At 41.8% G+C, this 12,165-nt stretch overlaps 1 protein-coding gene across 1 annotated transcript in view; it reads right to left on the bottom strand.

Moving 5' to 3' along the window:
- Positions 1 to 884: 884 nt before the first annotated feature.
- LOC104545335 (cystathionine beta-synthase-like) overlaps positions 885 to 12,165 on the bottom strand; it is a 19,929-nt gene continuing 8,648 nt past the window's right edge. Inside the window, exons 8-16 of the mRNA XM_010190446.1 lie at positions 10,913 to 11,004; positions 9,916 to 10,041; positions 9,199 to 9,283; positions 8,897 to 9,002; positions 8,024 to 8,101; positions 7,174 to 7,308; positions 6,142 to 6,250; positions 2,663 to 2,747; positions 885 to 1,006 (exon numbers count right to left, since the gene is read on the bottom strand). Of these exons, the coding sequence (XP_010188748.1) occupies positions 897 to 1,006; positions 2,663 to 2,747; positions 6,142 to 6,250; positions 7,174 to 7,308; positions 8,024 to 8,101; positions 8,897 to 9,002; positions 9,199 to 9,283; positions 9,916 to 10,041; positions 10,913 to 11,004 (926 nt within the window). The 3' untranslated portion in view covers positions 885 to 896. The remainder of the gene's footprint in view (positions 1,007 to 2,662; positions 2,748 to 6,141; positions 6,251 to 7,173; positions 7,309 to 8,023; positions 8,102 to 8,896; positions 9,003 to 9,198; positions 9,284 to 9,915; positions 10,042 to 10,912; positions 11,005 to 12,165) is intronic.

The following is a 12,165-nucleotide window of genomic DNA, read 5'->3' on the forward strand; positions in this document are numbered from 1 at the left end:
AGAGGGTGTGAAGGTAAAGGCAAGGTAGCAGATGAAAGTGTGATTTTTCAAAAACCTTCAGGAAAGAAGCTTGATCTCACCTTTTAATCTTTTCACTTGAAATCAGAATCATAGAATAGTTTGGGTTGGAAGGGACCTATAAAAGCCATCTTAGTCCAACCCCCCTGCAATGAGAAACCTGTGCTTACTTATCAGGGTAGAATTGGAAAAAAAGTAAGGTTTGCCTTCACAGTGAAAGCTGGTGCACCGAGCAGAATACAGTCAGTAGCGTGCTTGTCACTTCACTCTCAGGCTTCCACTCAAGTCAGTTTTCCCTCAGAGCAGCTGGCTGAAACAAGCCTTAACTCCAGCCCTCAGGATCTCCTCCTGTTTTACACTAATATCACCAAAATGGAAACCCTTTCTTCTCTCCACATCCCAGACCCATTTTTGTCTTCACACAGGTATTAGTTAACTTAGAACCTTTGCACAAAAAAAAGAAAAATATAAATCCAACGTTTTCCAGAGCTCTCTTAGGCCCCTGCTTCAGAAATTCTTTATTTCAAGACATTTGATGAATCTGAAACTATTTTGGAAAGCCAGACTTTAGACGTAACAAGTAAGGAACATACCAGTTAATTTAGGCAATATTTTTACATATATATATAGGTAAAAAAATAAATTGTCTTGATAAGAAATATTGTATAACTTGATTAAGAAACAAGTCCCCAGAAGCTGTGCAATACAGCAAAATGCACTGGCTGTAGAGCTGACACCAAGATAGCTAACTGCTTATTTTCAGAATTTAAACAAAACAAAACACTCTAAGGACAGACCACTCTACCTAAGAAATAAACCCGATTCTTTGTTGGAGATTGCAAAGTGTCGTTGAAGAGGCTCTGCGTTGCTGCTTGACTTTAGTTGGCCTTTCTTTCCCGTTCTCGTGCAGTCACAAAGTTAAGCAGGTCGATGGCTGTGACGATGCCAAACACCATTTGCCGCTTACTGGAGGAACCATCACTGTGATCTGCACAGAAACAAAAGAGGGGATCCTGGCTTTAGGAGGCACAAAACCACATGATCTCACTTGCTTTTAATGACGCTGTTTGTAAAGACAAGTGCCAAACCAACCCAGCTCCGTTGTCAGGGCCTGCTGGCAGAGTTGGTTATCACTGATGACCCTTGTACACTGAGGGGGAACCCAAATGTCTTCTTGGCCAACAGTCACACAGAGAGCAGCAAGGATTTTTATTTCAGATAGGCTTCTCAACAAGAGGGATTAACAAACTGAAACATTATGAAAGGAAGGATGAAAGGTCCATCAGATTTGTTTTTCTTGACAAAAATTCAAACCAAATGCTCGGTTACAAAGTATATTTTCCTCATGCATGAGTTTCTGTGGCTCTACCTGAAACAGTCGCAGACTGATATTATCTCATTTGAACCAGGGATCACTAGAGGATATGCAAAACTACCTCTTCCTACATCACCATCAAATACAGATTTAGTAAAAAAAAAAAAAAACAACCAAAAAAAGAGTACAACATTTTCCCATTTATATTCAAAAACCTTATTAACAATCTAATCATTGCTGCATTGAGAGCACAGATTCAGTGATTATTCACAGTTCACATAAGCCTTTGACCTGGGAACTGCGTGGCCAAGTGATCTCTGGCCCATTATCTATGGCCTAAGCTCCCTGTTCCTGTAGTCTGGCTGTACTGAGATGTTTAGCCTACTTGTATACTCAGTTTGTTCAGCCAGATGGGATGTCCTGGACTTTTCATTTGCCTTGTTCCATTATAAGCTTCCAGGGAGATTCTAGCCTTTTAAATAGCGCAGAGTCAAAAACACATCCTTACGGAGATTATCAGGAACAAGCTCAAATTTGATGACTATTCTTCATTTACAGTTGTAGTTGAGATAGCTGTCCGATAAGTTTATCTGATGAGACTTAATGTTTTTAGCCTAGTTTCTCAGTGTTTGTAATTTTGCAAGCTGCCTGCTATAAGGAATATAAAACTGGCAAGAGTATTATTCACATATAGTAGTGATATACCATAGCTTTGAAGATTTATTTAGTCATTTCCAGTTCAAGAAGAAGGCAGTGTAGAGTTTCGAGAAAAAAAAAGCAGATTTTGGAAGAAAAACATCAAGTGAAAGGGAGTAAGTTAGATTAAATGAAATAAACAGGAAAAAGAAGTATCAGGCTGTCTTCAGACAGTGATGTCAGTGTTGACATCTAGATCTTAGTAAACTGTATTGTAACAAAGGTTTTGATTTAGAAAGGCAAAAAATTGAGGTATAGTTAACCTGGGACATTCACTGTGATGGAACTGCTGGAAGTTGTATGATAGGAGTAGAAAGAAGCAAAGATGAGTTGCACTGCAGGAGCCTATTCACTGGCTTACCACTACTAGCAAAGACACTGCACAGTGGACTAGACTCTGGCATTCAATTCTGAGCAGTAACTTGCTCCAAAAGCAGGTACATTACACTATGTGGGGTTATTAATGGATTTAACACTTACTCTCCAAGAACTGCTGCACTAGGGTCTTAGTAAGCATTAGCACAGAAAGAGGACCTCGCTTCTTCAGAACTTGTTGATGCTCTCACACTTGTACTTGCTTCTTGTTATCAATCAAAGATTACCCTCTTAAAAGGCATGGTACATGATACTCACATTGAATTTGTTCATGAACCACTAGAGCAAAGTGGTCTATTTCCAGGATATGAGAGAGTTTCCCCAAGTTGTCTTTCAGGTTAATCTGAGGAGAGAGTTACAAAACTTAGATAAAACAGTTCTTTATATATTGAGTGGTCGAAAATCCCCACATACTTCATGCAGTAGTAAAAACAATACATCAGCATTTATATACAGCTCCCACGTGAAGTATTGTAAAAACACTAAACAAATCAAGGCCAACTTAAGAGATCAGAGTTTTCTTTGTTTCTGATTTCCAAGAAGACAAAACAAAAAAATTAAGCACTACAGGGAATTATTAATTCTGATTCTGAAAACATAATGAATATACTGAACATACTGAATATCTGAAAAACCTTAATGATGGAAGAAGGCCAATTGTTCCATGTGTCTAACAAAAGGAAGATCCCATAAAACTCATTATACCTGGTGATTTTACTCTAGCAAGACTGGGAAAAAGTGAATGAATCAGGCTTCAAATCAGTGTGGAAGTGAATATACTCTGCAAAGGCAGCAGAGGAAAAGAAAAGCCCAAACAAGCCAAAACCAAAACTAAGTGTGAAGATTGCTGCACTAACAACTGCATTCAGGTGCAAATCAAGGAACTGAGAAGTAAGAATTCATTTTTAGAGAAGTTCAGCTTTGCTGTGACTAAACAGGAAAGCATCCTGTGTTGACTCTGCAGAAACAATAGATTCTTCTGTAACACTTAGCTAGTCACCTACTGGCACCATTTGAAAGAATGCAGAAAACTGCTCTTCCTACATGCTCTAATACATTAGGCAGCAGCACATCAATTACTCAGGTGACTCTCCCCACGTAACAGCAGCACCCACCATCTGACATACTTTCATTAAACGGGATTAAAGGAGTTTACAGCACAAAAAGACTTGCATTGCAGATTAAAAAAACTCTTTATCCTGCAGTGGGCTCAGCTTGTGACTGAGGAATAAATGCCACAGCACGAGCAGCTGGGCTGCACTGGAACACAGAGCTCTGGTCTCCATACTGCGAGTTAGAAGAGATCTAAAAGATTCCCAGCAGCCTGTGTTTAAGGGATCAGCAGGCTACAGTGCATACTGGAGCATTAATCCCTAGTCTTGTGGGCTATGCAAGGGGCAGGGGGAAATCCAGATCTGCTGCCACATCAGTAACCATCACTGACAAGCAGTTTTGTGTGAATGTACATGCACAGCCTAACTTCTGAACCTAAGTTCAAAGCTCACTGAAGGGGTAGAGCCTCTTGCCATCTGATTATGTATTAGCAATACACCCGTTTTCAGGGACTTGGTAGGCTAAAGATGACCAGGACAAGCAGCCGATGAACAGCACTTGGGCAACTATGAAGACCTAAATATTTTTTGAAATCCTTAATTGAAATCTATCAGAACTCTAACACTGTTTTCATCCGTCTTACTACTACTAATTCAAGCTCCCTAAAAATTTTGCCCATGAGTTTTCCCCCATTTAGGCACTTTTTTTAAAACCTGCTAAGTCTTTAAGGCAATTAGCCTATGCACATGCTACTAAAGTACACATGACTGGAACTGCTTGTTTGGCTCTAAGGGCAAGTGATGAGGCACTCTAAATTCGTGACTCTAAATTCTCTCCTTCCCTAGAAGTAGGCTCTGGTCCAGAGGGATGCTGGGGACACCAGTCTTTGCATTGTTTAGCAGAGTGCTAAACAGTTTAGGACACTAACCAAAAATCACACCAGGGAACGGGCTAACCATGAAACATTAGGTGTAGTAACAAGAAAGTGTCAGTCCTATTTTCTGGTAAAGGCAGACAAGAAGTCTGCTAAGGCTATGTCTGCACCACACCTAACAGATATTAGTAGCTGATGCAAAAATCCTTCAGGGAAGAGAGGGTAAAGAGACCCCAAACCGCTGGAACTAACATCTGACTCCACAAAAATGGCCTTCCTCTCCACTAACACACAGCACTTGCTTAGACTGCCAAATTATCCTGTGACTAGTGTTTCAAAGCCCTAGAGTACTATCCTACTGCAGACTTTTTAAAAGCTATAACAATTACTCCTCCATTTTACGAGATCATCACAAAATAATTGTGGCAATCATATCAAGGAAAGCTTCCTGTGTTGCCAAGAGATGATCTGCTTTGGTAGTCACAGGCTGAGCAGACCTCTCTCTTATTGATGCTGTGGTACAGATCCTAACTGTAGGATATCTGAAGTAATTTCAGTGATACAGATGACGTGTTTTCCCAATTTGACCAGTAAACAAGCCAAATAAGCTTGACTAAAGTGCTAAGAAAAGCAAAATCCACAATACTTCTGAGGTTATGTGCATTTAACCACGTTTCTCCATTAAATCATCAATTCAAATGGAAAACAACCAAAGAACGATGCTTTTAGTTAGGACGTTAGCAATACCACCACTTCTGTGTCACTTGCGTTCCATCCTCCACCAAGAAAAAGTCAGAACTACAGAGAAGAGACACAGTTAAGCTGTTCTTTAACGAAGAAGCATGAGAAACTTCAAGCTGCCCATGGAAAAAAGCCAGAACCTCAGAAATGCAGAGAATTGGCTACTACAACTAACACCAGTGTAGCTACAGAAATGATTGCACGCCACCAGCCCCAGAAACTCTTAAAAGCATCCAAGTGAGGAAGGACGTGAACTAAACAGCTTTGTTACGCACCACATTTCCACCTGATGCTTGATTCTCTGTCTGGGAGGGAAAAAATATGTTTACATTTGTCCATAAAGAACCAGCATCCTTTCTCAACCTCAGGGATTTGGTATTTTGTAGACTGAACAGCAGCATTACACATACTTCCGGAATACAGCACCTCATCTACTATGAGACAGTGTTGAAACTAAAAGTCTGGTGAAAACTAGGTTAAGCATTCCACATTAAAAATAAAATATTTTTTGTGCTAGAGAAGCAAAGCAACAATACTTATATACTTTAGAAGAGCACCCATATAGCTGGAAAGTTGTGGTATCTTGGCATGCCCACATTGGATGAACACATGAAACTCACTAACATAAAAAGTCACATATCTTGACAACATCAGCTTTCAGCAGCCATCCCCCTGTTTCAGCATGGGATCTGTTACAAAAGGCAAACAGTTGCTTGTTTTTAGCCGATACAGAGATTTAGAAAAGCTGTTTCAGCATCTCCCTGTCTCTTCCCCTGGGTAGTTCCATTGCCCAGACTTCTGCCAGGGCTTTTATCAGGAGGGAGGAAAGAACAAGCACACTAGAAGAAAGCCTGTTGGAAGTAATGGAACAGCACAATATAAGGCCACAACATAAGCCCAGGAGTGCTGAGTGACCTAGGACAGAGTTTAGAGCATATCTGTGCTCCGTAGCAGCTGCTCTGTGTGGTTCTGAGTAAACCTTACCCAACCTTATGCCATCATAGTGTTAGGACACCTACAGTCATACTTTAAGCCAGAGAACTAGGAGTTGTAGAATACACCTGCTCACCTGTTTAAATTGCTTGTAGATTACTTTGCTGACTTCATCAGAAGGTTGAACTTTTCCAGCAAGCAGTGAAGAAAGCATGTTACCCAGGGTAACCATGCCCAAAATGACCCTGGGGAAGGAGAGAGAGAAGATAAGGCTAAACACCTCAAAAGCCTCAGGTGTTCCCGTAGATAGAAGTATCCACTCTCAGCCAGCCTGGAAAATTCAGTTCAACTGCTTCATGGTATAAAGCAACATTATTGATGGCATACTTGGATTCTGTGTCTCTGCAGGAAGAAGTTCTGGAGACTCACACAGAAGTCAGCAGGTGCTGTGGGTGCCTGGCCCTTCTGAGCATCAGGCTCTTTGTATCTTGAGTTCTTGCAACTGGGGAGCTGCTTGCAATCTGAGAGAGCTTTTGAAAAGAGTAACTTCTGCTTTATGTCCTCATCTGTCCTTTGAAAGGTGTGACAGGGCTAAAGACATTCTTGCCTCAATGTTGCTCATTCCCCTTCTCCCTGCAAGGATGTTGCAAGGACCTGCAACAATTAATCCCTTGAGTTAGCACGCTAACTGGAGAGTAACTGAGCAGCTCTTCATTAGTAATACGGCATACTGGCTTGCTGGGGACACCCTGGTTTATAGGGGTCACTATAACATTGCACCATAATGCAGTGTTCTGAGAAACTGGGTGAAAGTCTTGGTGGAGATGGGTAGGTTTGGCATTATTTGTTTTAAATATGATTTTTTGCTTTACTAAGTTAAACAACTATTATAAAACACCCAATGAAATTGTCCTGCAGAGACACACTGAGTAAGTATATCATAATAATCATTAGAAGTTTTTTATGTGCAGAGCAGGAGAGTCCTGGCATTTCAACATATAAAAGACAGCATTAGTGTGTTTAAGGTAACATTTCTGAACTGTATTACTATAACTGAAGAAAGATGAGTGACAGGATACTATACTTTTTGTAAGCATTTAAAGACATCCCTTGGGACCTGGTGAGGGAAGTGATACATATGGATGAATAGTGATATACGTGGACATACCCAGATTCATCAACAACTGGTACCTGGTCGAATCCCTTCTCCCGGAGAATTTCAACAGTCTTTGCACAGGTAACAGTTGGAAGCACAGTCAGGGGAGCAGAGAGACTCAGTTCCTGAACACTGATGTTCCACCACCTGGGGATGAAACAAAAAACAAGCCCATGCAAGTCTTCTGGAGAGAATGGAACCAGTTGCTCATGTACAGTGTCCTTCAACACTACAGGAGTGACAAAAGGCTGCAAGGAAGAGTCAGGATTCGGCCAGAATCAGTAAACCTTCAAGGCTTTCAAGTTTTCTCCCCAGTAGCAGAAAGTCACTGAAGTGTGAGAAGGCTTTAAGACTGCAACGCTTTTTCTCATTTTATCTACTTTCTGGAATTACAGATAGTTAATGGACAGTACTAACTTCCCCAGTTTCATTATTTATATCTTACACAGAAAATTTTGGGCTCATACTGAAAAAGCTAGTCATACTTACAGTCATAGGTAGCAAATTAGGGAAGATCCCCCTCCACTTATGTAGGCTTGCACTGCTTTGCATTCAAGAACTCTGATCTCACAAAGGTTCTTTAGATACTATGTTTTCATTTCAGATACAATGCTCTTCACAAAAAAAACAAACTCAAACCATTAACTACCAAGTTTTCTTCTGCAACCATGCAACTCAAAGAAGGAAATCAACTAATTTAAACAGATTTGATTAACAGCTGCAATTTTATGTCAACACAATAGCATGAAAGATTATCCAAATCATAGCAAGTAGTGCAAATTGAAAAGAGTTTTAAAGCAGCAATTGCCATGAAGACGACTGAATAGACTTATGAAAATCCAAATGGATCTGACATGCTTACCAAGGTTTGTTTACAAGATCATCTTCTTCTTTCATGAACCCTTTCTGAATCATCCATTTGTCACTCAGGAACTTGGACCTGGAAAGCATTAGGAAGTAAAAAGTTCATTAGCAGGCTGAACATCTTGTCAGTAAACCAAATAGCACACAAAGGCAACTGTTTACAGCTCACTACCACTAACACAAAGCGTTATTGAAAATATACTACTGTCATTTGCCATCCAAGCTTACCAGCCAGGCATATTGAGAAGAAATACTCACAGAAAGAAAAAGGAATCCCATAGGAAATGAAGCTTCAACTACATCAGTCCCTTGCAATACAATAGAGAGACAGCCTGTACTCAGGCAAGGTCTGTCTGCAGTTTCTAGTCATCTAGTATTGTGCTGGATTCAACAGAAGTCACGAAACATCCCAAAACATGATGGTTTTAGCCGTATGTTTCACTGCAGTGGGAGAAGAACTCAGCACAGCTCAAAGCCCTCACCTGTAAACTCACGACAGCACTGCCTGCTGCTACAGTAGTGCTGTGTTCTGCTATGGACACGGGTACAGAGAGCAGAAAGCCTTACAGGGACCCTTCCAGGAGTGGGATAATACCAATGGTCCCCAGGAAATGAAACAGTGAAAGCAAGTCTTTTCCTGTGAAAGATGCTAACCAGTGATGGTTATGTAATGAAGTCAGACAAGGAGGAGCTTCGCTTCCAGAGGGCTAAGCTCCTTCCTACCCCACATCAGACTCTTTTTAGATACTTCAGAACTTGTGCCCAAAACACATTCCTTGCTTTGGTAACTGAGAGCTATAAGAAATAAGGTCTGAGGGACTGCCTCACCCTTTTCCCAGAGAGACCGAAAAAAACCCAAACAGATTCTTACATGTAGTTCCTGATAGAGTCAGGGAGGATAACAACACAGCGCTGACCTTCCTTCAGCTCTTTGGCTGCCTTCACAGCTACAGACATGGCACTGCCTGAGCTGCCACCTGCCAAAATGCAGATCAGAGGCAAAACTGTCAAACTAAGTGAAATGAGAAAGAATGAAAAAGAAGAGAGGCAGCAGAGAAGCCCAGGGTGAGGAAGACACCTTTTGAAGTAGAAGGAAGTCTCCTTGATCTACACAAGGCTTCAGCCTCCCACATATTATTCAGAGAAACCCAAAAGATTCCCATCTGCTCTTACCACACAGCAGTCCTTCCTCTCGGATCAGCATGCGTGCTAAAGCAAATGACTCCTCATCACTGCTCTTGTACCACTGGTCCACTGCCTGGGAAGCAGGAGGAAGAGAGAAACAAGGGCATATTTAAATAAGGAGGGCTAAGGGAGCTACACAACTAGTGTGAATTCAACCTATGCTCTTTGAGGTAACAGCTGCCTACTGAGCCATGTGCCTGGGTTTCCATCCTCCAAATGCCAAATGTTGGGTTTTTTTGCCAGGGTAAGATGATCACATTAGCACAACAGACTCCTTATTGAAACCTCGCTGTGAAAACAGGCTGTTGTGAGACAGCCACAGAGAGAATCAAACAGTTTTCTACCCTCTTGGAGGGCTTCCCAGAGACACAGGCTCTGCTCAGAACATAGTCATACCACTTTTGGTCAGAAGGTGTTGGAGTGCTTTGTTGGGGATTTTTTTTTTTTTTTTAACTGAAGTACTGTGTTTTAGGAGAACATTATCTGCCCACTGCATTTCCACCTAGCATTGCAAAACAAATGTGGCCAGTGCAAAAGCCTTCCGAGGACTGCTTTTGCTGATGGAAAGAACAGGAATAGTTCTGACCTGCTAGCCCTCCCCTTTCAGCTCAGGGAAAGACTTTGACAAGTTTTTCCTCCACCTTTCTCCTCACTTCTGCATCCCACTAGAGGGCAAAGGGCAGTAAACCAAGAAGCACGACTTACAGATCTATCCAACACTGTGGGGACAAAATCATATCCGATTCCTTCCACTTCATACATTGTCTTGTCTGTCTTGTTGAGTTCTTCTGGTGTAGCAAGGATGGAGCCTTCAGGATCAACACCTATAATCTGGAGAAGCAGTTTCTATTTTGGCTACCATGACGCACTGCTTTTGAGAACACAGCTATTTACTCATGAGCGCTGGCCTCATTGCAGCTGTTGGTGTCACACTGGCTGCACACACAGCCAAGCTAACAGCAACATAGTCTCCTATTCATTTCATCCTGGCAACATTCACCTCCCCTGTGAGCAAAATGCTTTGCTGCTTCTGGCCCCTTGGCAACCCATCCTGTCTCCTCAGGCTGTGAACACTAAGTGAGGGGGCACCACTTGTTCTATACAGATCTTGTTTGGTTTAAACAGAAGACAGGGTTTCCCAAGACAAGATTGTCCTCATTCACATATCAGGCATCATTACGGCCAATATATTTTGTGCCAAGTGTAAGCACATAAGTTTTATTTTGTTTACCACTCCCTGTCTATGTAGGAAAATATTTATGATTGAAACACGATACCAATTTCTGTAAGGAAATCTAACATAGCACACAGGTAGACACACAGGTTGGTGTGTGCAGAGGAAGTTTCACTTGGTAAAACCTCAACACCTCCAGACAAGTTAGTGGAGGCACAGTCAGAGAGGAAACAGAAGGCTGCAGTACACACCAGAGAAGGAAATTTCTCAGACACCCCATGAAGGGATCTGCAGGCCAGTTTTCATCTGCTGAGCCAAACCTGAACTCTGGTCACCAGTGAGACCAGAATATGATGATTTCTGACAGTCTGAAAACTTTTCTTTGCTGCTCAGAGCTACCTTCTAACTGAGAACATCCAAGAGCTTCCCACAGAGACCCAGGACAGGCTTGCACCAAATGGGGTGTGCCAACTGGAGCACTTTTTGGTTCATGCCACTGAAGAGAAATGCTTTAGGCTTGTCACTTACTTTGCAACCTGGACACTTCTCCTTTAGCTTTCTGGAGATGCCGGTGATAGTACCTCCTGTGCCAGCTCCAGCCACCAGCATGTCTATTTTTCCTGTTTAAAGGTGGGGGATAGAAGGCAGTTGTGAAATCGCCCCCAGAATAATAGATTAAAAAAAACACTTAGACCTAAATATGGACTTTTTTAACAAAAATGGGCAAGATAATGCTCTTTGCTTCCCAAGAGCTGTGTTATGAGACCTACCTTGAGGCTACCTTGCTCCCCATTCACTTCAATAATGCTTTTGAAGTGTCCATCCAGTGGCCTAGCAAGGCACCAATTTGTGGTACTTTGGACAGAGCTGGAGGTGGCCCATACAGCTGACACCTGTATTTTTCCTGTTACTGTATTTGCTGATGTAAATAATTCAGTCTTTAACTTAGAATGAACAGCCCATTATATGAGTTAATTTACTGAATGAGTGCCAAGAGCATGGGATAGGTACCCATTCAGAGAACTGTTAACATAACTACTCATTTTCATGTGAAAAATACAGTCATGAGCACTCAAGAGTAACAGCAGGTATGATAGCTCATTCTTCTGCCACCCCCTACAGTTTCCATGGTGCATCCACATGATAAGCTTTGTTAATGAAAAATAAACCACACCAATTCATGCACAAAACCAAATGCCTACCAGTCAAAAGAATAACACCCTGCCAAGGAGGGGTATAAGCTCAATAATAACTGGACAGTGACTGGCCTATGAGGAAAAGTAAATACAAACAAGAAGCCTAAAGCTAGAACTTGTCTAGACTTTGTTTGTGGGATGGCATACTGTTAAAGTATACCTGTTGTAACTCAAACAAAGAAAGTTTGCCACAGAAAGGCAAGCTGAACCCTCTGAACAGCTACTTTTGTGGGGGGAGGAAGGGAAGGAGGAGAACCCTTCACATGGTCCTCTCCGGAATGCAAAGGAATTTAATAGCAGATTTTCTTATTAGAGGGTCCCATCAAAAACTCTTTTATAAGTCACGTTAGTAGCCTCCTATAAGACTTCCTCCTACCACCCACAACAAATGCCTACATGGTAGGTTGCAGCATCACACCGAATGCCTCCAATAGCTCTCAAACCAATACCTCTGTTGGAGCTAAAGGTCTCTGCTGCCACAGCTCAATCACTTCTGGTACTCCAACCTGGCTGCTTAGAGCTAACAGAGAAGCAAGCTCTGCAGAGTAAACGGGTCTTACTGGTGACAACTGCACCAGAGCGGTT

Source organism: Mesitornis unicolor, unplaced genomic scaffold (genome assembly GCF_000695765.1).
Source record: "Mesitornis unicolor isolate BGI_N332 unplaced genomic scaffold, ASM69576v1 scaffold12148, whole genome shotgun sequence".
Classification (NCBI taxonomy): domain Eukaryota; kingdom Metazoa; phylum Chordata; class Aves; order Mesitornithiformes; family Mesitornithidae; genus Mesitornis; species Mesitornis unicolor.